This window comes from Chrysemys picta, chromosome 5, assembly GCF_011386835.1.
Source record: "Chrysemys picta bellii isolate R12L10 chromosome 5, ASM1138683v2, whole genome shotgun sequence".
Lineage (NCBI taxonomy): Eukaryota > Metazoa > Chordata > Testudines > Emydidae > Chrysemys > Chrysemys picta.
Window position 1 is genome coordinate 59,780,797 of NC_088795.1, and position 27,712 is coordinate 59,808,508.

General features: G+C 48.3%; 1 protein-coding gene across 13 annotated transcripts in view; it reads right to left on the reverse strand.

The window, feature by feature from the left end:
* The window catches only part of SH3D19 (SH3 domain containing 19), a 140,562-nt gene that overhangs the window by 79,811 nt on the left and 33,039 nt on the right, over positions 1–27,712 (reverse strand). For 4 of the 13 annotated variants that reach the window (XM_065597810.1, XM_065597801.1, XM_065597800.1 and 1 more), the window contains exon 3: positions 19,220–19,336. The exons of the other annotated variants lie outside the window; for them this stretch is intronic. In XM_065597810.1, coding sequence (XP_065453882.1) covers positions 19,220–19,336 — 117 coding nt within the window. The remainder of the gene's footprint in view (positions 1–19,219; positions 19,337–27,712) is intronic. 13 annotated transcript variants of the gene reach the window in all.

Consider the following 27,712-nt stretch of genomic DNA (forward strand, 5'->3'; position numbering starts at 1 on the left):
TTCCTGTTTGCCCAATGTGGAGAGCACAGGTGACCACGCAGAGCTCATCAGCATAGGTAACCATGATGGAGTCCCAGGATCGCAAAAGAGCTCCATCCAGCATGGACAGAACGGGAGGTACGGGATCTGCTCGCCATATGGGGAGATGAATCAGTGCTAGCTGAACTCCATAGCAGTAAATGAAATGGCAAAATATTAGAAAAAGTCTCAAAGGCCATGAAGGACAGAGGCCATAACAGGGACACACAGCAGTGCCGCGTGAAAATTAAGGAGCTAAAGCAGGCCTACCACAAAGCCAGAGAGGCAAACGAAAGGTCCGGGGCAGAGCCGCAAACATGCCGCTTCTACGCGGAGCTGCATGCCATGCTAGGGGGTGCAGCCACCACTACCCCAACCGTGTGCTTTGACTCCATCAATGGAGAATCACGGAACAGGGAAGCGGTTTCGGGGTACAAAGAAGATGATGATGAAGACAATGAAGATAGCTCACAGCAAGGAAGCGGAGAAACCGGTTTCCCCAACAGCCAGGATATGTTTATCACCCTGGACCTGGAACCAGTAACCCCCGAACTCACCCAAGGCGTGCTCCCAGACCCTGAGGGCACACAAGGGACCTCTGGTGAGTGTACCTTTGTAAATATTACACATGGTTTAAAAGCAAGAGTGTTTAATGATTAATTTGCCCTGGCAATCGCGGCCAGTACAGCTACTGGAAAAGTCTGTTAACGTGTATGGGGATGGAGCGGAAATCTTCCAGGGACATCTCAAGAAAGTTCTCCTTCATGTACTCCCAAAGCCTTTGCAAAAGGTTTCTGGGGAGGGCCCTCAATATAAGAGGAAAAATGCGACCTTGTAACGAAAGCACATGTGCTGTGTAATGTGAACAGCAAAATTTAACGTGAAAGAGTGTACCCATTGTTCTCTGAAATGTGTCTTTTTTAACTACCTCTCCCTTCTCCTCCACCAGCTGCAAATGTTTCTCCTTCACAGAGGCTAATGAAGATTAGAAGGAGAAAATGGCGGACTCAGGATGATATGTTCTCGGAGCTCCAGATGTCCTCCCACTCTGACAGAGCACAGCAGAATGCGTGGAGGCAGTCAATGTCAGAGTGCAAAAAAGCACAATATGAACGAGAGGAGAGGTGGCGGGCTGAAGAGAGCAAGTGGCGGGCTGAAGAGGATAGGTGGCGTCAGCTTGCTGACAGAAGGCAAGAGTCGATGCTCCGGCTGCTAGAGCATCAAACTGATATGTCCCAGCGTATGGTTGAGCTGCAGGAAAGGCAGCAGGAGCAGAGACCGCCACTACAGCCCCTGTGTAACCAACAGCCCTCCTCCCCAAGTTCCATAGCCTCCTCACCCAGACGCCCAAGAACGCAGTGGGGGGGCCTCCAGCCACCCAGTCACTCCACCCCAGATGATTGCCCGAGCATCAGAAGGCTGGCCTTCAATAAGTGTTAAAGTTTTAAAGTTTTAAACTGCAGTGTGTCCTTTCCCTCCTCCCCCACCCCTCCCAGGCTACCTTGGCAGTTATCCCCCTAGTTATGTGATGAATTAATAAAGAATCCATGAATGTGAAGTAACAATGATTTTATTGCCTCTGCAAGCGGTGCTCGAAGGGGGGAGGGGAGGATGGTTAGTTTACAGGGAAGTAGAGTGAACCGGGGTGGGGAGGGGGGGCGGAGGGTTCATCAAGGAGAAACAAACAGAAGTTTCACACCGTAGCCTGGCCAGTCACAAAACTCGTTTTCAAAGCTTCTATGATGCGCACCGTGCCCTGCTGTACTCTTCCAACTGCCCTGGTGTCTGGCTGCGCATAATCAGCAGCCAGGCAATTTGCCTCAACCTCCCACCCCGCCATAAATGTCTCCCCCTTACTCTCACAGATATTGTGGAGCGCACAGCACGCAGCAATAACAATTGGAATATTGGCTTCGCTGAGGTCTATCTGAGTCCGTAAGCTGCGCCAGCGCGCTTTTAAACGTCCAAATGCACATTCCACCACCATTCGGAACTTGCTCAGCCTATAGTTGAACAGGTCCTGACTACTGTCCAGGCTGCCTGTGTACGACTTCATGAGCCATGGCATTAAGGGGTACACTGGGTCCCCAAGGATAACGATAGGCATTTCAACATCCCCAACGGTTATTTTCTGGTCCGGGAAGCAAGTCCCTTCCTCCAGCTTTTGAAACAGACCAGAGTTCCTGAAGACGCGAGCATCATGTACCTTTCCCGGCCATCCCACATTGATGTTAGTGAAACGTCCCTTGTGATCCACCAGGGCTTGCAGCAGCATTGAAAAGTACCCCTTGCGGTTTATGTACTCGGTGGCTTGGTGCTCCTGTGACAAGATAGGGATATGAGTTCCGTCTATCGCCCCACCACAGTTTGGGAATCCCATTGCAGCAAAACCATCCACTATGACCTGCACGTTTCCCAGAGTCACTACCCTTGATATCAGCAGGTCTTTGATTGCGTTGGCTACTTGGATCACAGCAGCCCCCACAGTAGATTTGCCCACTCCAAATTGATTCCCAACTGACCGGTAGCTGTCTGGCGTTGCCAGCTTCCACAGGGCTATCGCCACTCGCTTCTCAACTGTGAGGGCTGCTATCATCCTGGTATTCTGGTGCTTCAGGGAAGGGGAAAGCAAGTCACAAAGTTCCATGAAAGTGCCCTTACGCATGCGAAAGTTTCGCAGCCACTGGGAATCGTCCCACACCTGCAACACGATGCGGTCCCACCAGTCTGTGCTTGTTTCCCGGGCCCAGAATCGGTGTTCCACGGCATGAACCTGCCCCAGTAACACCATGATTTGCACATTGCTGGGGCCTGTACTTTGTGAGAGGTCTATGTCCATGTCAATTTCCTCATCACTCTCGTCGCCGCGCTGCAATCGCTGCAATCGCCTCCTCGCCTGGTTTTGCTTTGGCATGTTCTGGCTCTGCATATACTCCAGGACAATGCGCGTGATGTTCATAGTGCTCATAATTGCCGCGGTGATCTGAGCGGGCTCCATGATCCCAGTGCTATGGCGTCTGGGCTGAAAAAAGGCGCGAAACTATTGTCTGAAGGAGGGAGGGAGGGAGGGGTGAGTGACGATATGGCTTACAGGTACAGGGAATTAAAATCAACAAAGGTGGCTTTGCATCAGGGAGAAACACAAAACAACTGTCACGCAGAATGGTCCCCCCCAAAGATTGAAATCAAAACCCTGGGTTGAGCAGGCCGTTGATTTCACGGAGGGAGGGGGAAGCAAATGAATACAGAACAAATCTGGTCCATCTATTTTTTAGATCTTAAGCTGGCAGCAGACGGTGCAGCATGACTGATAGCCATCGGCATCTTCTGGGTGCTTTGCAGAAAATGCTGTATTATGACTGCTAGCCATCATCGTCAAGACGGTTCAATAGGACTGCTGGCAGGACTGAGTCTCCAGGAAACAAAACATGTCTGTCCAGGTGCCTCTGACCGAAGTCACTGAAGAGTACGACGACAATGGATACCAGTCGTAATACACCATCCACTGCCAAAAGGTAAAGAGCTGCTGCTGTATAGCAATGCAGCCCCACGTCTGCCAGCACCCAGATGACATATGGTGACAGTGAGCTGAGCTGAGCGGGCTCCATGCTTGCCGTGGTATGTTGTCTGCACAGGTAACCCAGGTAAAAAGGCGCGACTCGATTGTCTGCCGTTGCTCTGATGGAGGGGGAGGGGGCCTGACGACATGTACCCAGAACCCCCCGCGACACTGTTTTTGCATCATCAGGCATTGGGATCTCAACCCAGAATTCCAATGAGCGGCGGAGACTGCGGGAACTGTGGGATAGCTACCCACAGTGCAATGCTCCGGAAGTCGACGCTAGCCTAATTTCGTAGTGTAGACATACCCTAACTCTCATGATTTTATCATTATATTTACACTATCTGGTGTTTTTCTTAAAGCCCAATCTCCTGGAGTCATGTCATTATGTCAAAGTCTCAGCTTTCATTATAACAAATTATTTCTAGCTGTAATGGTTGTTTAAAAAAAAAGAAAAGAAAAAAATCAAGGGTATTAAATGTTTACTATTTTAAAAATCTTATGATTTTTTTTGGGGGGGGGGCCTTAGACATGATTTTTGAATGCTTGGGATGACAATACTGTGAAGATATAATACATCCTTATTGTACAAGGGATATATTAGGTCTTTTAGTTACTTTAGGAGCCACACCACTTAAAACAAATTGTGCATTGCAGTATGATAATTTTTCACTTATAACACTTCAAAAATACTTGGAGGACTTCAACCCACCTTTACATGTTTCAAATACTTTCAAAATGACATCATTACATACTGAGTTGTAGAAATTGTTAGCAGAAGATCTGAAATAAACATTTTTAAATTATTTAAATGGTGGTCAAAGATATCACATTTGCGGCCCTGGAGACCAAGTGATCAAAATTGGATCTATTGCAAGTCTTCAATGCTATGGACAGCAAGAGTCTGCCATTTTATCTGTGTGATGTGACAGAATCGCATTAAGCTACATCTACTAGTCTCTGAGAATGTGGTAATGGGCAACTCTTCATCCTTCTCAAACACCCTAACCAGCAGAGTCCTGCTAGTCTCAATCCCGCCAGTGCTCTTTTCAACATGTAGGTGAGGCTGAGTATAAGAAATGCCAATTCAGATTCTCCATCACACTACAGTTTTTTTGTGTGGATCTGCCAGTGCAAATGGGGTAATAAAGCTACCTAGGAATTCTCATCAAAGGCAGCAACTGTGATTTCCCCTTGTCTGGACAAAGCAGCTATCTGGATGAAAAGGAGCTGAATCCAGCTGCTCAGTCTAGGCAAAACAGAGCTCAAGTTGGTCAGCAGAGGCAAACACTTAGGAGCCCCCTATGCCTCTCCACTCCACCATCGCCAGACCAGGCTGCTGCTGCTTCTCCTGCAGCTTTTTCTCGGGCTCTTGCTCTCTCTCACAGTCCTCTCACTCTCTTGGACTCAGCTCCAGTCCCATCTGTGTCCGACCCCCACATGGGGAACCCGATTGTGAAGACCCCCATCTGGTTGGGGACCAGACTCTTGGGGATGCCTGGCTACTGCTCCTGCTGCTTCCAGATCCTCTTGTAGCCCCATCTGGTCAGGAATCTGCTCCTTAGAGCAGTCCTCGTCCTCCAACTGCACGATTAACTGGGCCTTGATGAACTTCCCAATGCGTAACCCTCTCTTTTTGCACAGGATCACAATATCCTTCTTGAGGAGATGGTGATGGGAACAGCGGAGTGATGGCCTAAGTTGCTTTGGACTCAAGAGGCCCGTGTGCTCTTAGCTCCCGCACGGTTTCCAGGAAGAACCCCTAGCGTGCCAGCCCTTCTCGAGGTCACCACCTCTTTGCTGCAGACTCCTCCACCCCTGGGACTGCTCTCTGCAATCCCCAAGGGAACCCTGTTACTGCAAAAGTCCTTCTGCCAGGGTCGAGCGGCAAGCTCCTCCACCCCTGAGATTGCTCGCTGCTCCCACACTGCCCCCTGAAACCGTCCCTTTCTGAGTCTTCAGCACGCCTGGTCCTCGGTATCCCCACTTTGTTTTACTGCTCCCCAGTCACTTACTGCAAGAAGCACCATTCACGGGGTGCAGTACATCCCATCTTTGCCACCAGTTGTCACAGAATCCCCAGGCGATGCTCTGGAACTGCTCCCCACAAAGCCATTCAGGACTTTGGGGAGCCTCCTCTCCCAAGGAGCATTCTGTCTTCAGGGCAAGAAGCTCACACGGCTTCACCTCCTGGATTTCTCCTGGGAGCATTCGGCATATGCCCCTCCGTGCGCTTCCCACAGCGAGTCCACCCAGGTGGGGTCCTGGGGAAGCCAGAGGTTTTTGCACGCACCCTCACTTCGCAGTCAGACATGACTCTCAGCCAGTTCCTGGGCCTTGATGACAGGAACACGGTCTAAAACAGAGCTTGTCGGTCCAGTGAACGGGACCCCTCCGCTGGGTCCATTCTGGGGCCCAGCGAGCCAGACACCCCCGTCTGCCCTCACTCCTAGTCCCCATCCAGCTCCAAAGAGAAAACCCCCTCCAGCCCCTCCTTCTCTGGGCTTTGTCTCTTTCCCGGCCAGGGGGTCACCTGATCTCATTGTTTACCTTTAGCTATTTCCTTGCGGGGGGGGGGGGGGGGGCCGGAAGGATCCTGGCCATTTGTTGCCAGGGAGACAGAGTGTCAGTGATTTATGCACAGTGGCTTTTATTCCACCACCTAGAGACTTAAGAAATGCATAGAGGAAACTGAGGCACCCACACAGTATTCAGAGGAAACATTAAGAACAGTTCCACTTCGTCACAGATCCACTCAGCTCTAATACTAACATGTCTGACATATTGTGGCAAGTCCCTTAAAGGACACTGGTTAGGTTTAAAATTGTAATGCATATTCTTACTCAGATACACTTACTGAAGTCACAGAGGACCATTGTGATCATCTTCTAGTCTGACCTCCTGCACTTGCAGGCCACAGAACCTCACCCACTCAGTCCTGTAACAGACCCTAACCTCTGGTTAAGTTACTGAAGTCCTCAAATCATGGTTTAAAGACTTCAAGTTATGGAAAATTCACCATTTACACTAGTTTAAACCTGCAAGTGACTCATACCCCATGCTGCAGAGGAAGGCAAAAAACCCCAGAGTCTCTGCCAATCGGACCCAGGGGAAAATTCGTTTCCATCCCCAAATATGGCAATCAGTTAGACCCTGAGCATGTGGGCAAGACCCACCAGGCAGATACCTGGGAAAAAATTCTCTGTAGTAACTCAGAGCCCTGCCCATCCAGTGTCCCATCCCCAGCCGTTGGGGATTTTTGCTACAGGCGACGGACCCACACACCACTGTAGGCAGTCGGGTCATACCATCCCCTCTATAAACTTATCAAGCTCAGTCCTGAAGCCAGTTAAGTTCCTCACCACACACACTGCTTCCCTTGGGAGGCTGCTCCAGAACTTCACTCCTCTGATAGTTAGAAATCTTTGTCTAATTTCAAGCCTAAACTTGTAGATGGCCAGTTTATATCCATTTGTATTGGGGTCCACATTGGTGCTTAACTTAAATAATTCCTCTCTCTTCCTGTTATTTATCCCTCTGATGTATTTATAGAGGGCAATCATATCTCTCCTCAGCCTTTTTTTTTGTGGTTAGGCTAAAAGCCAAGATCTTGGAGTCTCCTCTCATAAGGTAGGTTTTCCATTCCTCAGATCATTCTAGTAGCTCTTCTCTGCAGCTGTTCCAGTTTGAAGTCTTCTTTCTTAAACATGGGAGACCAGAATTACACACAGTACTCCAGATGAGGTCTCACCAGTGCCTTGTATAATGGTACTAACACATCCCTGGATCTACTGGAAATACCTCGCCTGATGCACCCCAGGACAACATTAGCCTTTTTCATGGCAGCATGATAGTCATCCTGTGATCAACCAATAGGCCCCAGTCTCTTTCTCCCCCTCTGTCACTTCCAACTGATAAGTCTCCAGCTTATAGCAAAAATTCTTGTTATTAGTCCCTAAATGCATGACCTTGCACTTTGCACAGGTAAATTTCATCCCATTTCTATTACTCCAGTTTACAAGGTCATCCAGATTTCTTATATGCTATTCCCGTCCTCCTCCATATTGGCAATACCTCCCAACTTTGTGTTATCTGCAAATTTTATTAGCATACTTCCACTTTTTGTACTAAGGTCAGTAATAAAAATGTTAAATAAGATTGGGCCCAAGACGGATCCCTGAGGAATTCCACTAGTATTCTCCCTCCAGCCTGACAGTTCACCTTTCAATATGACCTGTTGCAGTCACCCCTTTAATCAGTTCCTTATCCACCTTTTAGTTCTCATATTAACCCCCATCTTCTCCAAATTAACTAATAATTTCTCGTGTGTAACTGTAACAAAGGCCTTACTGACATCCAGGTAGATTAGAGCTACTGCATTTCTTTTGTCTAAAAAAATCAGTTTTCTTCTCAAAGAAAGCTATTAGTAATTTTGTTACTACCTCTTAAATACAATAATTGAAACAACTGTAGAAAAATCTACAATTACTTTTTATCATTTAGCTACTTACCTTTTGCAGTTCACCAAGCTTGGAACAGATCATTTAACTATAGGAAACATCCTAAGAGCCCTTTCTTATCTTAATCACTCGGTTTATAAACAAAATTCTGACCCCCTTCCTCAGGGGTGCAAGTTGGGAGCTGCACTCTCGGATCTCCTCTGCAGAACTCATCACATTGCACACTCAGGCTGCCTGCCTGAGGCTTGCAGTTGGGGGCGGGGGGCAATGCCCCCCATGTCCCTCCCCAAAATCTGCCTATGGGAGTATTATACCAGTACTACTCACTCTGCATTGGATACCTATCAAGTTTCAAGTGCAGATCAGGGAACGATCCTTCCAACACAGCAACCATTTTCCTACTGGATAAGCAGGGCTCTGTTATTCCTGGAGCTTGGCCCTTCTAATAGCAGGCTAAGAAGGAGGAGAAGATGCACAGTTATACTACTGATCAAAGTATTTACACTGCACTCATCTCTGTGATATTCCAGAGGGCATTTCTTGTGCAGGAATAATCTGAAATCACACCAAGATGCTTTAGAAACTGGTGTAAAATTACTGTTCCTAATAACCCTAATACACATCTATCATTTAAAATATGAATTCATGGTGACGATAGTGTAAAAATACTAGGTCAAGTTAATTACAACAGTGCAAATGTGTACATGTAAATACAAACCACATTAACTTCATTGAGTTGCACTGGTGATACTGACAGGAAAATTTGGCCTGTGCAAGATAGCTAAGATGACAACAAACAAAAGGTTAAAAAATATCCTAAGGGAAGAGCCAACACTTTTGAGATAGCAAAACAGATGGGAAATATTTACCATTTAATACTATTCACAGGCTCTTGTTTACAGGCAGGGCAACATGACTGTGCAAGATCTACTGATGTAGCTAAAAGATATGGAATGAAGTTTATTTCTGACAGCATGGTGCATTACTCCAATTGCTTGTAGTACTGTTTTCATAAATATTTTCGTGGATAAACTAAAACACCTTGAAGCCACTACACTATACTGTCATCTTGACATATATTTCCCTGTGCATTCAGATGAGACTGCGGGTTTGTCTATATTACAGCACTGTAGCACTTAGTGAAGACTTTACCTACGCTGATGGGAGAGCTCCCATCGGCACAGACACTCCTCCTTCCTAAGAGGTGATAGCTCTGTTGACAGGAGAAGCCCTCCCATTAACATAGCACCACCAGGAGTTAGATCGGTATAATAGTGTTGCTCGGGGCAGGGGTGGATTTTCCACCCCTGAGCAATGTAGTTATACCATCATAAGTTTGTGGTGCAGACCAGGGACAAGTAGCTGAATGGATTCCAGCAAGAACCTGAATGGATTTTGCTTTGAATCATTATGATTAGATATAAACAAAGAGACCCACACAGGAAAGTCGATAGGTCTGGATCTACAAGTGTTACCTAGCAGCTCTGTGTTCTTGGGGAACCAGGGCGCAGTACCCAAGTACCCAGCCTCTCTGACTCCCAAAAGACCTGCACCCCCATCCCTACCCCCACCCCAGCCTCTGCTTGAACCAAATCTGCATCAGAAGAAAGACTTACAAAAAGCAAGTGGGAGACACACCTAAACCCCTGGGATAAGGATGACCGGGTTAAGGAAACTCCCCTAGCCTCATTTGCATTGAAGATGGGACAAGGAGGCATCGCCATTAGCATACAGAATGGAGAACAGAGATTCCAAGGCAAGAACCGCATGGAACTCTAGGACCAGAAAAGCAGGGAAGCACAGGGAAGCATGCTCCAGATGTTAATGAACCCATGCCTGCACACACCCAGCTCAGTAGTTATCAGAGCAATTCTAGTAATAAATCCTTTACTGGTATCCAAAATAGTGAAGCTCCCTAACTGCATTGTGAGCTCCCTCCAAGGACCACCACCCAAAGCCAGGAATGATCAGCTCCCATGGTCTAGCCTGAACAAAACAACTTTGGTATACTCCCTTGTTCACACAAACAAATCTAGTGTTCTCCCTTGTACCATTGTTGTTTGTCTACAAAAACTCACACCCATGCTCAAGTAAGTGTTCTGATGTCTGGATCCAAAATCTGCATCAGTTCCATTCGGACTTCATCTTCTCCTCATTGATCATGCTGGGAGCTCTGCCTGTTTCCAGCACTCCGGACCCTCAGATACCACCACCATCTAGGACCCCTGATCGATTCAAGCCTCACGGAGTGGTGAGAACCCTCCTCTCTCGCTCTCTCACTAGGTACAGCCTTCTGACCCTGACTTATGTGATCAGTTATAGTTTTGTAAACCTGACTTTTATAATCAAATTTAGGTTAGATTTAATATTAGAACTGTTTTGTTTGTTTGGGTCCCCTTATTACCTGGCAATAAATAACTTTCATGATTAAGCTGGTTGCTTCTCTCTCCCGCCACTCCCCATGGGTGGTGGGTTTTTTTTTTTTTTTTTTTAGTTTCCTCATTCACTCTGCAGCAACGCTCCTTGTAGCTAAGCTAAAAGATCCCTGCAGCGCCCAAAAATCCTGTGGGGTTTGCTCATCAATTATTCTGTTACTACAGAATAATTGTAACGTGAAAATGGGGATAGAGGCGTGCTGAACCAGGGACATATGAGGGTGACATCTTGGAGGTGCTGTTCAACCCTGCCTGCTGAGTCCCAAGGCATATGAGGGTGAGAGCTTAGAAGTGCTACTCGACCCAGGCTACTGAGTCCGGGGACATATAAGGGGTCAGCTTGGGAGCTCTGTTAATATGTGTGTGTGTGTGTCTGATTCTGGGGCTGGAACCTAGGTCCTGCAGGATAGCTCCATTGGGAGGGAACTTGCAGCAGGGAGAAGTAGAGTTCCATATGAGAACACAAGTGACACAAGCAGTACAGACACCCCGCCTCCCCCCACCCCGAGGAGTAACCCTAATAAATGAGCATAACCCAAAGTAATGGGCAAAGCTGGTAATCATAATCATAGACTATCTGGGTTGATCTCCTGAGGTCCCTTCCATCTAGTCCAACCCCCTGCTCAAAGCAGGGCCAATCCCCAGACAGATTTTTGCCCCAGATCCCCAAGTGGCCCCTTCAAGGATTGAACTCACAACGCTGGGTTTAGCAGGCCAATGCTCAAACCACTGAGCTATAGAAGTCACGTCTATACTGGATGTACTTTACTGGTATGGGAAATTGTATACTAGAGTAGTAAAGCACTCTTGCTGTGGATGCAGCTTACACCAATAACACTGTGCTTTTACTCCTATAACTGCATCTACATTAGGGGCTTCTGCCAACACAGCTATGACGGTCAGGGATCACGACTCTTCACACCCCCCACTGACAGCTGTGCTTGCAGAAGTCTGTAGTGTAGTCTTTGCTTAATGGCTTATCTTCACTACAATGTTAGCTCAAGATATCTACACTTGAGTTAGCTCCTCTCAAGTTAACCTAGTTCAAACAAGATTGGTCACACTATAAAACACACAAACTGCACAGAGTATGAGTCCGCACTGCATTACTAGCTCCAAGATCAGCAGCAATCAGCTTCAACCCATAACCAGCGACGGGCCAGCTAGCTCAAGTTTAAAGCACCATTTAACTCAAGCTAGAGATTTTTGTGTATGCCTGGGAGTCAGGTTAAGGACAACACTCAAGTTATACCTTGAGCTAACACTAGGGTTACCATACGTCCGGATTTCCCCGGACATGTCCTCCTTTTGTGTGCTAAAAATAGCGTCCGGGAGGAATTTGTAAAGCTCTCACAATGTCCGGGATTAGCAGAGAGTGGCTGGGAGGGCTGCAGGGAAGTCCCGGGCTGGACTCCGGAGCAGCTGTAGAGGAGCCGGATCCGCCCTGCATTCTGAGCCAGCAGCTACCTTGCAGCCCAGTCCACCAGCACTGTGCAGGGCCAGACCGGGTTTTGTTGTGCAGGGCCAGACCGGGTTTTGTTGTGCTGGGGAACTCAGCCACGTGTCCGGCTCGGCTGCACAGAGCCCAACACTCTGTTCTGAGCAGCAGGGTAAGGAGGTCAGGGGGCAGGAAGGTTCTGGAGGTGGAGGTCAAGAAACGGGGGGGGCTTTTTGGGGGGAGTGGAGAAAGTTTTGGGCAGTCAGGGTACAGGTAGGGGGTAGGGTCCTGGGGGGCAGTTGGGGGGGGTCTTAGGAGGGGGCAGTTAGGGGACAAGGAGCAGGGGGGGGTAGGGGACTGGGAGTTCTGGGGGGGAGCTGTCAGGGGGCAGGAGTGGAGAGAGGGATCGGAGCAGTCAGGGGACAGGGAGCAGAGGGGTTTAGATGGGTTGGGAGTTCTGGGGGGGAGCTGTCAGGGGGCAGGAGTGGAGAGAGGGATCGGAGCAGTCAGGGGACAGGGAGCAGAGGGGTTTAGATGGGTTGGGAGTTCTGGGGGGGGGCTGTCAGGGGGCAGGAGTGGGGAGAGGGATCGGAGCAGTCAGGGGACAGGGAGCAGAGGGGTTTAGATGGGTTGGGAGTTCTGGGGGGGAGCTGTCAGGGGGCAGGAGTGGAGAGAGGGATCGGAGCAGTCAGGGGACAGGGAGCAGAGGGGTTTAGATGGGTTGGGAGTTCTGGGGGGGAGCTGTCAGGGGGCAGGAGTGGAGAGAGGGATCGGAGCAGTCAGGGGACAGGGAGCAGAGGGGTTTAGATGGGTTGGGAGTTCTGGGGGGGGCTGTCAGGGGGCAGGAGTGGGGAGAGGGATCGGAGCAGTCAGGGGACAGGGAGCAGAGGGGTTTAGATGGGTTGGGAGTTCTGGGGGGAGCTGTCAGGGGGCAGGAGTGGAGAGAGGGATCGGAGCAGTCAGGGGACAGGGAGCAGAGGGGTTTAGATGGGTTGGGAGTTCTGGGGGGGGCTGTCAGGGGGCAGGAGTGGGGAGAGGGATCGGAGCAGTCAGGGGACAGGGAGCAGAGGGGTTTAGATGGGTTGGGAGTTCTGGGGGGGAGCTGTCAGGGGGCAGGAGTGGAGAGAGGGATCGGAGCAGTCAGGGGACAGGGAGCAGAGGGGTTTAGATGGGTTGGGAGTTCTGGGGGGGAGCTGTCAGGGGGCAGGAGTGGAGAGAGGGATCGGAGCAGTCAGGGGACAGGGAGCAGAGGGGTTTAGATGGGTTGGGAGTTCTGGGGGGGAGCTGTCAGGGGGCAGGAGTGGAGAGAGGGATCGGAGCAGTCAGGGGACAGGGAGCAGAGGGGTTTAGATGGGTTGGGAGTTCTGGGGGGGAGCTGTCAGGGGGCAGGAGTGGAGAGAGGGATCGGAGCAGTCAGGGGACAGGGAGCAGAGGGGTTTAGATGGGTTGGGAGTTCTGGGGGGGGCTGTCAGGGGGCAGGAGTGGGGAGAGGGATCGGAGCAGTCAGGGGACAGGGAGCAGAGGGGTTTAGATGGGTTGGGAGTTCTGGGGGGGAGCTGTCAGGGGGCAGGAGTGGAGAGAGGGATCGGAGCAGTCAGGGGACAGGGAGCAGAGGGGTTTAGATGGGTTGGGAGTTCTGGGGGGGGCTGTCAGGGGGCAGGAGTGCGGAGAGGGATCGGAGCAGTCAGGGGACAGGGAGCAGAGGGGTTTAGATGGGTTGGGAGTTCTGGGGGGGGGCTGTCAGTGGGTGGGGAGTGGTTGGATGGGGCGTGGGAGTCCCAGGGGTCTGTCTGGGGGTGGGGGTGTGGATAAAGGTTGGGGCAGTCAGGGGACAAGAGGCAGGGAGGCTTAGATAGTCCTGGGGGCAGTTAGGGGCAGGGGTCCCAGGAGGGGGTAGTCAGGGGACAAGGAACGGGGGGAGGGTTGGGAGGTCAGGGGGGGCGGGAAGTGGGAGGGGCAGGGGCGGGGCTAGGGCGGGGCTCCTCCCGTCCTCTTTTTTGCTCGCTGAAATATGGTAACCCTAGCTAACACTGCAGTGAAGACAAGCCCTAAAGGAGTCTTAACTATCATTTAATTGATCTTAAGGGTGGGCTTTTCTGAAGTGCTGCATGTTAGCCTAACTCTGCTCCCAATAAAATCAATCCACTTCAATGAGAGCAGAGTTAGGCCAATGCAGAGTCCTTTAGAAAATCCCACCCCAAGTGACTCTCTCTCCCTAAACCTACTTAATCTATATTCAGAATGTGTCACTCAAAAAATCAATATGAAAAAGCTGGAGTTTCTAACTTTTAGGTAAATGAGTAGTATTCCTAAAGGGAAATGAGTCTTTATAAGACAAACTTTGGTTTCCTATTTTTTTTAATTGTAGGTTTACTCTCCTTCAGCTCACTCACATTAATTCACTGGGACGGTCTGTAAAACAGCAGATTTATTAGTCCATATGCACCTTTAACTCTAATATGGTGAAGCCTATTATCTAATCATTTCCCGCCCCCCAAAAAAATTTATCATATAGTAAATGTAAGCCAACAAGCAAAAATGTTGTGTATGTATATACATATATATATACACACACATATACATACATACATGTCTCTCAAATTAGTTGCTTATATGCTTTAAAAAACAGTTTCCAGGTAGTAGAAATACTAATTTTAAAGTATTTCTCAACATGTTAAAGTCTTACAAAAACAAAACTATCTGGATAGCTCAGTGGTTTGAGCATTGGCCTGCTAAACCCAGGGCTGTGAATTCAATCCTTGAGGGGGCCATTTAGGGAACTGGGGTAAAAATCTGTCTGGGGATTGGCCCTGCTTTGAGCAGGGGGTTAGACTAGATGACCTCCTGAGGTCCCTTCCAACCCTGATATTCTATGATTCATATACGATCACAGCCTGCTCCAAGTAACTGCTGACTCATTCAGTTACACCCTACAGTACATGAGAAACACAAACTTTTAACAGTAGTCTCTAAAGAATGTGCACTGCACAGAAATTCTAAATTTCCCCCACCCTGCACCAAACCTATCTTTCCAGATACGACAACACTGTATGCAGAGCTTTGCCAAAGAAATGCCAGAGTTGCCTACAATAATTCCCCCAAATCACTGCCATTTCTCCCACAGTATGTTGGGCACTGACGCTTTACCATAAGAGATGCACCAAATGATTATCAGAGATGATCTCCATTGTGGAGAAAAATGAACGACTGTAGTTGCAAAACTTTTAGAGCCAAGTCGAAATGCATTCCTGAAAACTGTTTATATTCACTGCTCGCTACTCATACATGAAAATTCAGCTGTTTGGAGAATGAGGTCGGCCAGAAAAAGTCTGTAAAATTCAGGACTTAAAGAGAGAGAGAGGGGGGACATTTAAGAAAATATTATTTGCTTTTTAATAGATATTTTCTTCTTGATTTTAATTTAGTAATCTCCAGGATTATTATGTCTTTTACAGTAATTTCCAGAAGCCCCAGTCAGGATCAGAACCTATATTATTCTGAACACTATACACCCATATTAAAAGACAAGTCCTAGCACTGAAGGGCAGACACATTTTAAACAAACATCACAAAAAGTGGGAAGGTGGAAAAGTAGATAAGGGAAGTCTAAAGATCTGAATAACCAATTCAAATCTGTCCCAGGTAGTAATAACTAAACATCTTTACTTACTGAAAGGTGTTGGATAGCCATCTGGAAAGTAGTTGATGGTTTCACTCCAGTTCACTGTGGACAGGTGTCCACCCAACAGAACTGGTACCCTTGTTACCAATTTTACCAGAGAGAAGAGGGATTGATCAGATATGAAGACTGAATTTCTCTGTTACTGAAAGCAGTAGGGGTGTGGTGTGAACGCTTGTACTGCTGCTGACTGTTCCATGGACTTTAAAGCATTTATGAACAGCCCTAAAATAAGGCAATAAACTTATGGGGAAAAAGCAGTAAAAGAATAGATTCCACATGCAAGTTTCCCAGGAACAGCTTTAAAAAGTGAATAAATAGTATTTTTAGAAATCAAAAATAGCTTAAACAGTGTTTTTAAAAACACGTTGCTCAGAGCTTCAGTCTTCTGCACAGTGAGCAGTATGCACAGACACAAAGCGAGAAGTCATCTAAGCCCCCTTCAGCTACATAAACAAGGGGAATACTGCAGACTATTCTTACTCTCTGTTTAGAGCTAAAAACACATCCTTAAACCAGTGCCTCTCTTTGTCAACTGCAACATAATAGCTACCATTTCATTTTTGCAATTACTACACCATACTTCTTATGCAAAACTTTAGCAATTCAAACAGAATTAAATGGCTAGATGAAGGGAAAACAGCATTTTTTGCATTACAATTGATTTTTCTTGTTACTAACAATGAAAAACATCCACTAAAAAGTACAAGCATAAAAACATTATTCCCTTCTAATGGGTTTTGTGCATTATTGAACATTAGCAGTCAATATCTATGACAATTGTGTCCTTTCATCTTTTTGTGCCAAATTGATAATGAATGGCAAAATGGGAAATGATGTGTCCAATGAAGCTTTATTTATTATTTAGATAAATAAAATAAAAATAAAATCCAAAAAAACAACTTGCAGAGTTTACCTTTTAAAAGAAAAGTAGAATCATAACATGCTCAAATCACAAACACGCAGAGAAAAATAGCAGATGTCTAAATAAATGTTTATTCCTTAGGATCTTGACCCTTCCCTGCACTCAGTGAAGTTTCTTTTGGGGGTACTCTCCAGCCACTACATTTCTGTTGACATATTGATGCACTTTCATGGTGTGAAATAAAAGTAAAATTTGAGATTATTTGCCTTAATGGATAGGCTTGAGGGATGCAGGTTAGATCTGTGAAAATGAGGAATGTCCTGCATATTTCAGTTTGCAGTGTTGTTGTAGCTGTTTTGGTCCCAGGATATTAGAGATACAAGATGGGTGGGGTAATATATTTTAGTGGACCAACTTCTGCAGGTGAAAGAGACAAGCTTTTGAGCTACTCAGAGCTCTTCTTCGTGTCTGAGACAGGTGTATTCAGGTCTGTATTTCAGAACAGATGGCAGCCTCTTTTAGCAATGGGAATTTGTGAGTAGCCTAACATCACCCCTGCATGTAGACAGAGTCAAATCCTATACTTGTTGCATATACATACTAAGGACTTGTCTGTGCTGAGGATTTGCCCCAACTACTGCTATTTGCCCCAATTTCAGCCATCTGTGTCAAGCAGCCAGTATGGCTGCATCAGTGCTACCCCTTAATGTAAATAGGCAAAGCCACTATTTGCACAATTCAATCCTATCTCTTCTCGAAACCAGGATAAGATGAAACAGAGCAAATCAGATCTTACAGCAGTTTACCATTGTCTACACTAGGGGTTTGCATTGGTGCAGCTGCACCGGTGTCTTGTCACAGACGGCTGAAACTGGGGCAAATCCCCAGCATAGATAAAGCCTAAATCCAAACAATACGAGGCATACTTTACACAAAATGCCTCTGAATGGGAAGACTGCCAATTTTCCCTCTCCATCTTATGTAACATAACAAGAACTTGTCTCACAGAGCCACAAGATCAGAGCTGAACACACATCTGTACAAGTTCTACAGAAGGCAATACACAATTCCAATAAAGAAGAAAACTGACAGTTTATGAAAGGTCTGAATAGAAATATTCACCCCAAAGATACAAGTGGATGTAAGGTAATTATAGCTGCCTTGGAGGTGCTACTTGTATCAGTGACTTCAGCCTATCAGAACCAGATGCTAGTTAAAGAGACAAGCTAATTTCACAGTGTTTGCAGTAAACACAAGAAAGGACAATACACGGTGATAGAATAGCACGCTGAATAAGCATTTTACCAAAGGGGAGACAATAGAAAAAAAGTAAAAATCTCTCCTCCACTTATAGAGAACAAAACCAGAGGCAATGGAAAGCAATGTAATATGCTAATAGCAAGAGCAAATCTAACCCTTTAATTGAGATTCCAAACAAGAAGCATAAATACAAAGACTAACCTTAGCCTAAGTGAAACAGAACAGAAGTCTCCAAACCATAAAAATCTTCAAAAGATAAATCAAATGCCTGCTCAAGCATGGAGTTTGGCATTGTCCATAATGTTGGAAAGAGAGTCTTTGTTTGAAAGAATCACCTGAACTATCCTCCTTTATTATGGCAATTTAGAACCAGCTAGACCTGCCAGTTCAGTTCTAAAATCATCATTAGGCCCTTAGGCTTCCTTGCTTGGCTGGTGACAGTGGCCTCCTGCTCTTTCTGGAGGTATTTATTGTTTCCATAAGAACACTAAAAATAAAATCTTTGGAAACAATGCTCCTCTATCCCTCCTCCCCCATCTGTTGGATGATTTTCACTTTCTCTCCATTGCCAAAATGTTTTCACAAAACAAAGAGATAAAAAGAGACAGCTGGAAGTTACACCCAGGCATGATTAATTTGGCTCATTATTATACACAATTTATAATCAGATCATTCCAATTCTCTACATCAGCTTCCATCAGCCTCAGAGTTGCTTGTTGTGGGGACTAAAAATCCTTCCAGTTTTTAAGAGTGACTGCAGTTTTCCAGAAGTAAAAATGAAAATCCTTCAAATCTGAATTTAAAAAGGGGGGGGGGGGGAAGGAGGGCTGTCATTAGTAGACTGAAAATGTCTCTGTCTTCCAGGAAACAGCCCTGCCTAGAACTACAGCTGCCATCATGAACATTTTCACCAGACAATTCTCCTAATAAGCAGGGACCAAAGGGTGGCCAGGCCCCTGTTGCTGGACAGTTCTGTGCACATTCTATTAGATTTTATTTGATTTTTCCTTTCAGAAAGGTGATGGGGGGACAAAAGACAGAAAATTTACTCCAGTGTATGTAAATCCCCTCAGTAACATCCTGGCTTATTTCAAAAGTCATCCACTGGGGAAAAAAATGTGATCCCCTTTTCCCTGTTCTCCCATGGTTCCCTCACAACTCTCCCTCTTCTCCATCATGATTTCTCATTTCCCCCTTCTAGCTCCAGGGCTCTCCTTCTCTGTCCCCATGTGTCTTAATAATAATAAATAATAATATATGGAGATATACCTATCTCATAGAACTGGAAGGGACCCCAAAAGGTCATTGAGTCCAGCCCCCTGCCTTCACTAGCAGAACCAAGTACTGATTTTTGCCCCAGATCCATAAGTGGCCCCCTCAAGGATTGAACTCACAACCCTGGGTTTAGCAGGCCAATGCTCAAACCACTGAGCTCCCTCCCGCCTCTTATGTGTCTCATCCTCTGCCTGACACCCCTTCCAAGCATCTAGTCCCACTGTTACCTTGGGGAGAAATTGGGGTTTTTGATGTTCCTCCTGCGCTTGGTGCTGGGCTGCATGCTCCCAGGTGCTCTCATTGCCTGGGCTGTTCTCTGCTCCTGGTGACGCCTGCAGGTGCAGCTAGGGACCAGAGAGCAGCCCCATCAGTAAAAGTGGCTGTGTAGAGTATTGAGGAAGCCCGCCTAGCAGACAAGAGATCTTGCCTCCCCTTGCCAATGGCAGGAGACGGATACTGTTTTCTAAACAAAACTCCTACGTACAGGGGGGAAAAAGAGAGAGTTGGAACACTGGCTAGGCCTGTCCCTTCCCAGGACAAGTATAAAAATCCAGATTTGTATAAATATAAAATTTTGCCTGGATTATATTTATTATATGTATCTTGGTGCTTGTTTGGCTTGTAGCTTGTTTCTTTTTATATATTTTATATATATTATAATCCAGGCAAAATCAATTGCTCTTTTCCCATCAACCTCCAACAGCTCTTCCCTGCCAACTGTGTGACAAAAATCATAGTGCAGAACAGGCACAGCTTAAGAATCATATCATATAAGCCCGAAATCCACAAGATCAAACAACACTGGGACCCCAGCTGGCTCATGAACAGTGCTCTCTCTAATTTTTCCCAAGCATGTGCGGAATAAATTTTGCTATGTGCACCAATATGGAGGTGATGTTTGACACATCATCTCCATATTGGTACACATAACATTCATGTGGCAGGGGTGGGGCTGAGGGGTTCATAGTGTGGGAGGGGGTTCAGGGCTGGGGCAGAGGGTTGGGGTGCAGGTTCCAGCTGGGGGTGCGAGCTCTGGGGTAGGGCCAGGGATGAGGGGTTTGGGGTGCAGGCTGCCCCGGGGCTACGGCAGGGAGAGAGGACTCCCCTGAGCAGCACCTGGGCAAGTAATTCAGACCCTGGGTCTGTGCTGGAGCAGACGGGAGTGTCTGGCTCAGCAAGACAGAGTGCTGGAGTCCTGAGCTGGCAGGGAAAACAGGAGCAGGGGTAGTCTTGGCACATCAGTTGGCAGCTTCCAGGGGGGTTTCTGTGATCCAACCCATCACAATTGCATCAAACAGCTCCACCCTACTCTTCCACCTAAGCACACCTCTGAGGTTTACATGGGACTCAAGTTTATTGTTATGGAAGGGCTGAATGTCGTACACCTAAATAGTGATAGTACCCCATTTTCTAGGATTAGTGAACATTTGCTTCCCCTACGGAGGAGCAGGGCTCTATATGTGTTAATTACCATAAACAGAAAGGTAAATTTATGGGGGGAAAAGGAGATGTTGGACTAGATTCTGGTTTCACACTGGTTTAAATCAGACATGCCAAACCCGCCAAAAAACCCGCAGAAATGGGGCTTGTTTTTGGCTTAATTGGCTTGTGAGTTGCCTGTTGGCTAGTATCTTGGTGCTTGTTTGGCTTGTAGCTTGTTGTTTCTTTTTTTTTTTTTTTGAATCGGCTCCCAGCAAGCAGGGGCAAGCAGGGACAAGGGGGAAAAGAGAGTCGGAACGCACAGAGGGCCCACCACAGTCCCAGACTGCACGCCGGAGTGGGGGGTGGGGGGATCTAGTCACATAGTGTTGGGGTTCTTAGAGATTAGCTTGTTTTGAAATGTGATTAGCTTGATTTTTGGCTTATTGTGAAAGTCGGGGTGCTTATTTACCACATGAAAGTTGGCCACTATGGTTTAAATCCTTATTAAGTTACTCTGTGTTCACAAGCATGACTGAGACTAGACTTCAAAGCATATAGTTTAAATGGATTTATCTTTAGTTATTGCAGTCCAGTTGATTAGGCACTGTAATAGGAGTCAGGAGACCTGGATTCTATTCTCAGCTCTGCTGCTAACCAGTTGTGCAACCTTGAACAAGTCACTTCCCCTCTGGTGCGTTTCTTCATTTGTAAAATGGGGACAACAATATTTACCTCTTTGTAAAGTACTTGAGGATCTACTGGGTAAAAGGCTAAGTATTATTCACACTGTGGAAGTCTCTATGGAGAGTTTCTTGTTCTCCTAGCTATCATGGCCTTGAGAACTTCAGAATCACAACTGTATTTGTTCATTCGACACATAATTATAAAAATTGCATTAAATTTACCATTATAATTGAGCAGTCATTGGAAACTACCTTTGATCTCTCACTTCACCCCTGACCCCATTCAAAGAGTACATTGAATCTAACATTTAACTCCAAGAGCTATTACCATTATTATAATAATTATAGTTAAAAACCCCATTGTGCTAGGCACTGTATACACAAGATTTATCTCACCAATTTCTGTATATTGTTAGAAGTCTATTTATGTACTTCAATTATATTAAAAGAATGTTTGGATTTGAAACCCACTTTATTATGGGAAAATGAACGCGTCTGAGTTGACATAATTACCTTGACAATTTTTTCTAATTTATCCAAGGACTGAATAATTTCTTGATATAAAGTATTTTCTAAATATATTTGTAGTGCTTCTTTTCACAGATATTCAGTGTGAATTCCCTTCTCCCCCCCCATCCTACCATAAATATTATTTTGCTCCAATTTTTAAAAAGCGTGTTATTTTAGTGATTCTGTATTGCCAACCCAAAAAGTTAAAAAAACATGAGTCAATCCACCCAAAATTATGAGATTTAAAAAAAAAAAAAAAAACATGATTTTGGAGACAAAGATTAAACCATGATCTTTGGTTTGTCTTCTGAGGCATGGGGATTTTGTTTTTATTATTCTTCCTGACCACTATCAGAGAGTGTGAGTGTGTCAAGTATCAGAGATCCTGCTGGTAATGGTACTCGTCATAACCTGTTTTCAGAGACGCCTCAAAACCACGTCCATCCAATCTGCAATTTTACAGACCACAAGGTTATAACTAAGAAAAAACGGTTACCTACCTTTTGTAACTGTTGTTCACATCCATTACACATTAGGTGTGCACGCACCGTGTGCCTGGACGTCAGAAACTCTTTCCCTTAGCGGCTCCCGTCGGGTCGGTAGGGGAGCCCCCCCAGAATGGCGCCTCCACGCTGGTGCATATATACCCCTGCCGACCTGAGCCACCTTCAGTTCCTTCTTGCCGGAGACTCCGACAGAGGGGAAGGAGGGTGAGAAGTGTAATGGACATGAACATCTCGAAGAACAACAGTTACGAAAGGTAGGTAACCGTTTTTTCTTCTTCGAGTGCTTGTTCACATCCATTCCACATTAGGTGACTCACAAGCTTACCATAGGAGGAGGGTAGGAGTCATGGAGCAATTGATTGAAGAAGAGCCCTGCCAACCACCACGTCATCTCTGCCTTGCTGGTTGACTGCGTAGTGGGCTGTGAATATGTGCACCGATGACCAGGTGGTTGCTTTACAGATCTCCTGGATTGGGACGTGCGCCAGGAAAGCTGTTGAGGATGCTTGTGCCCTCGTCGAGTGAGCCATGATCGCCGGGGCTGGAATCCTGGTGACCTCTTAGCAAGCACGGATGCAGTCCGCAATTCACGATGATATACGTTGCGCCAAGACCCAAAACCCTTTCATTCTAAGAGCTACGGCGACAAACAACTGCGTCGACTTGCGGAAAGATTTAGTTCACTCAAAATAGAATGTCAGGGCCCTTCGGACATCCAGAGTGTGCAGGCTACGGTGACTCGGGTCCGTATGTGGTTTAGGAAGGAACACTGACAAGCAAATGTCCTGTCCCATATGAAATTGTGCTACTATTTTAGGGAGGAATTTTGGGTGTGGCCTGAGTTGCACTTTGTCCCTATAGAAAACTGTATAAGGAGGCTCCGAGGTTAGTGCTCTCAACTCGGACACCGTCCTCGCCGACGTAATGGCCACCAGGAATGCCACCTTCCAAGAGAGGTGAAGGAGACAGCAAGAGGCCAGGGGCTTGAACGGGGTCCCATGAGCTTGGAAAGGACCAGATTAAGGTTCCAGGGAGGGACAGGTGGGCGTGAGTAGGGGAACACTCTCTCCAGTCCCTTAAGGAACCGCACCACCATGGGGTTAGAAAACACAGAGCATCCGGATTCCCCCCAGTGGAATGCTGAAATGGCAGCTAGATGTACTCTGACTGAGGAAGGAGCGAGACCCTGATGCTTGAGGTGCAGGAGGTATTCTAAGACGACTGGAATAATGTCCTGGAGCGGCTGTATCTGCTTAGTCTCACACAGGCAGGAAAATCTTTTCCACTTAGCGAGGTAGGCCGACCTAGTGGAAGGCTTCCTACTGCCAAGGAGAATCTACCGTACCGGAAGAGAGCACTGGCTCTTCATAGCGTTTAGCCAGAGAGCTTCCATGCCATGAGATGCAGAGACTGCAGATCCGGGTGGAGCAGGCGCCCGCTGTCCTGGGTGATGAGGTCCCAGTATAGGGGCAGGGCAATTGGGGTGGCCACTGACAGCTCTAGCAGGGTTGTAAACCAGTGCTGACGAGGCCAAGCTGGGGTGATCAAAATTATCACCACCTTGTCCCTGAGAATTTTGAAAAGGACTCTGTGGAGGAGCGGGAGCGGAGGGAAGGCATACTTCAGGCTCCTGCTCCAAGGGATCGCAAATGCGTCTACAACCGAGCCCAGACTGTAGTTCTGGAACGAGCAAAACCGCGGACATTGGCTGTTGTCCTTGGTGGCAAAGAGGTCTATTTGGGGAAACCCCCACTTCTGGAAGAATGATTGCAAAATGTCCAATCTCATTGACCACTCGTGCATAGGGTACGACCTGCTGAGGCTGTCCGCTAGCTTGTTTCATTCTCCCGGGAGATATGATGCTATGAGATAGATAGAGTGGGCTATACAAAAGTCCCACAGGAGAAGGGCCTCTCGGTAGAGGGGAGAAGAGCGGGCTCCACCCTGCTTGTTTATATAAAACATGGTGGTGGTGTTGTCTGTCAGAACTGTCACGCTGTGACCTTCCTGTGAAAGGTTTGGCAGGCTAAACGAACCACCCTGAGCTCCTTCACATTGACGTAGAGCGACATCTCGGCCTTGGACCACAAGCCCTGTGTCCTTAGGTCCCCTAAGTGAGCTCCCAGCCGAGGTCTGACGCGTCTGTCACCGACGTCAGAGCAGGCTGTGGTGCAGCGAAGGAGATACCCTCGCATACTACTGGCCGATTGAGCCACCAGCGCAGGGAGTCCAACACCTGGGCCGGAACCATCACAACAAGGTCTAGGGGATCTCTGCCTAGGCGATAAGACTGGGCCACCCACGCTTCTAAAGTCCTGAGCCGCAGTCGAGCATATTTGACTACGTGAGTGCACGCTGCCATGTGCCCTAGGAGCTGGAGGTAGCGTCTGGCTGTGGTAGTGAGGAACCTTAGCATCGAGTCTATGACCTGCTGGATGGCCAGGAATCTGGATTCCGGAAGGCTTGCTCGTGCCTTCACTGAGTCCAGCACTGCCCCGATGAACTCCAGCCTTTGGGTTGGTATCAGGGAAGACTTGGGCACGTTGATGAGAAGACCCAGCTTGTGGAATGCATCTAAGGCCACCGTCACATGGGAGCATTAGGTAGCGTCCTCTTCAGACCGACCCGTGAGGAGCCAATCGTCGAGGTATGGGTATACCTGTATTCTCCTCTTTTGCAGAAAGGCTGCCACTACTGACATGCATTTCGTGAATATGTGGGGGGCTGCCACCAGGCCAAATGGGAGGATCGTAAACTGGTAAAGGTGCTGATTTATGGCGAACCGTAGGAACCGCCAGTGAGCAGGGTGAATAGCGATGTGAAAGTACGCATCTTTCATATCGAGGGCAGCGTACCAATCCCCCGGATCCAGGGACGGGATAATAGTGCCTAGGGAGACCATGTGGAAGCAGACCTTGACTAAGAACTTGTTGAGCCCGCGAAAGTCTAAAATGGGCCAAAGGCCCCCCTTTGCATTTGGGATGAGAAAATAGTGGAAGTAAAACTCCTTCCCCCTTAGTTCACGAGGGACTTCCTCCTCCACCCCCGCCTCTAGGAGCAACTGTATCTCCTGCATAAGGAGTTGCTCGTGAGAAGGGTCCCTGAAAAGGGACAGGAAAGGGGGGTGGGTAGGAGGCAAGGAGGAGAACTGCAGTGTGTAACCCACTTGTACTGTGCGTAAGACCCAACGGTCCGATGTTATATGGGACCACGCCTGGTAGACGACAAGCGGTCCAAGAAACGTGGGGAAAGATCCGGGAGCTGGGGTGGTATGCTGTCCTTAAGCGCACCTTCAAAACCAGTTTGTTGCCAGGCTGGGGCTTGCCCTGGCGTTGATTAGGCATGTTATTCCGCCTGCGTCTGTTGTCTCTGCCCTTCCTGTGATAAGGCTCCTGCCTAGGGCAAGGCTGGTACTGCCATTGCTGCGACAGTTGGGGCTTGAATGCCTACCTCTGATTTGCCGGGGTGTGCATGCTTAACGACTTGAGGGTTGCCCAGGAGTCTTTAAGGCTATGCAGCCTGGCATCCGTCTGGTCGGAAAAGAGGCCAGACGCTTCGAAGGGGAGGTCCTGGGTGATGTTCTGGTCCTCTGGTGGAAGGCCTGAAGCCACGCCGAACGGCTCATCACCACACCTGAGGCGACCGTGCTGGCTGCTGCTTCTGCCGAGTCCAGAGCGGCCTGTAAAGAGGTCTTGGCGATTGTTTTTCCCTCCTCTATGAGGGCCGTGAACTCAGGCTGAGAGCCCTGGGGCAATGAGTCTTTAAATTTCCAAACTACTGCCCAGGCATTAAAATTGTGCCTGTTTAGGATCGCCTGCTGGTTTGCAATCTGTAACTGGAGGCCCCCAAAGGAGTAGACCTTCCTGCTGAAGAGGTCCAAATGTTTAGCCTCCTTGGCCTTGGGGGCCGGGGCTTGCTGGCCATGATGCTCCCGTTCATTCACGGCTGAGACGACCAGCGAACAGGGGGCCAGATGAGAAAAAAGGAAGTCATATCCCTTGGAAGGGGAGAAGTATTTCCTCTCCACCCCCCTTGCCGTCGGTGCGCTGGAGGCTGGGGTTTGCCAGATCATCTTGTAGTTAGACTGAATGGTCTTTATGAGCAGGAGCGCAATTCTGGAGGGGCCTTCAGGGCTTAGGATGTCCACCATAGGATCCTCCTGCTCCACCACTTCCTCCTCCTGTAGGCCAAAGTTCTGGGCGACTCTGCGGAGCAGCTCCTGATGTGCCCTATGGTCAATCGGGGGAGGTCCCACCACAGCCGTGCCCGCCACAGCTTTGTCTGGGGATGATGAGGATGCTGTGCTTCCTCCGTCTGCTTTTCCTGCCCCTCATCATAGGCCGGGGGCACATCCGAGCCCTGCCTGGTTGATTGTCCCAGGATGGCCCTGGGATCGGTACTGCTTCCGCTCGCCAGCGTTCCAGAGAAGCATCTGGCAGCCTGGATACCGTAGCCTCTTCGGGCGCGAAGGGGTGTCTGCACCGAATAGCCGGATCTCAAAGCTCTGGAGGAGGTCCCTTGCTGCTGATGATAGGCCCACGGTGTCCAAAAGGGCCATTGTCCTGGTGGTCCCCATTGGGGATGCCATGCGGTCTGGGGCTCCCTGCTAGCCGGTGCCCTGCGGGTGTAGCTGGAGTGGCCTGAGTCGACCTCGGATTCCGAGGACGCCGACTTCGAAGGCCAAGGTGGTGCCATGGCACGGTGCCGACTGGAGAGCGGCTCCTCACCGACCAGGACCGGGATTGGTACCGATGCTCTTGAGACCGGGATCACTGCCTTCTGCCGGGACCGGGGATTGCAGCCTTATGTCCCCTTGGTGCCGGCTTAGTGATGGTGCCGGGGAGCGGTGCGCCGGAGGAGCCGATGCGGTGTGCTGGTTCGGTTCCGGTGCCATCAAGTCCCGCTGAGTCAAAGGTAGCTGGGAGTCCACGGAGGCTGAGCTCGACCGGGACTGGTGTCGGGAGCAGTGCCGGGGTGGTGACCTCAAGCTGCACACCATTGCCGGCTTGCCTCTGGACGGCACCCTTGATGATGGTGCCGGAAGCTGCTCCTTGCCAGGGAGGGGGCTTGCCGCCAACAGCTCATTGAGGTCTTTTGCCTTCTCAAAGGTATCTGGTGTGGAGGGCTGTTGTAGGATGTCTTCCAGCCCTTCTTCTGCACTCAACCCACTTAGCCCAGGGCTCGACAGGCCCTGCGGTGCCGGAGCCACCGGTGCCGGTGTATGTCCTGGGGCCGCACTGCCCCTTTGAGTGCTCGGTCCCTTGGAAGGCGCCACCTTCTTATGTGGGGAGCGCCCTCTATTGCCTTTCGGCCGCCCCTTCGACCGTACTGGAGAGGTCGAGCGGTGCCGGGGCTTGTCCTGTTGTCTTGGTGCCGCATGCTTGCGGTACCCCACCGGCACCGGATCACGGACTGATGCCAGGGCACTCCGCACCGAGGACGTTGGCACCGAAGCTGAATGGTCCAAGGCCGCAGGTTGCAGCACGGCCTCCATGATCAACTGCTTGAGACAAAAGTCTCTTTCTTTCTTGGTTCTTGGCTTAAAGGTCTTACAGATCTTGCAGCGCTCAGTCTGGTGCACTTCCCCCAAATAACAGAG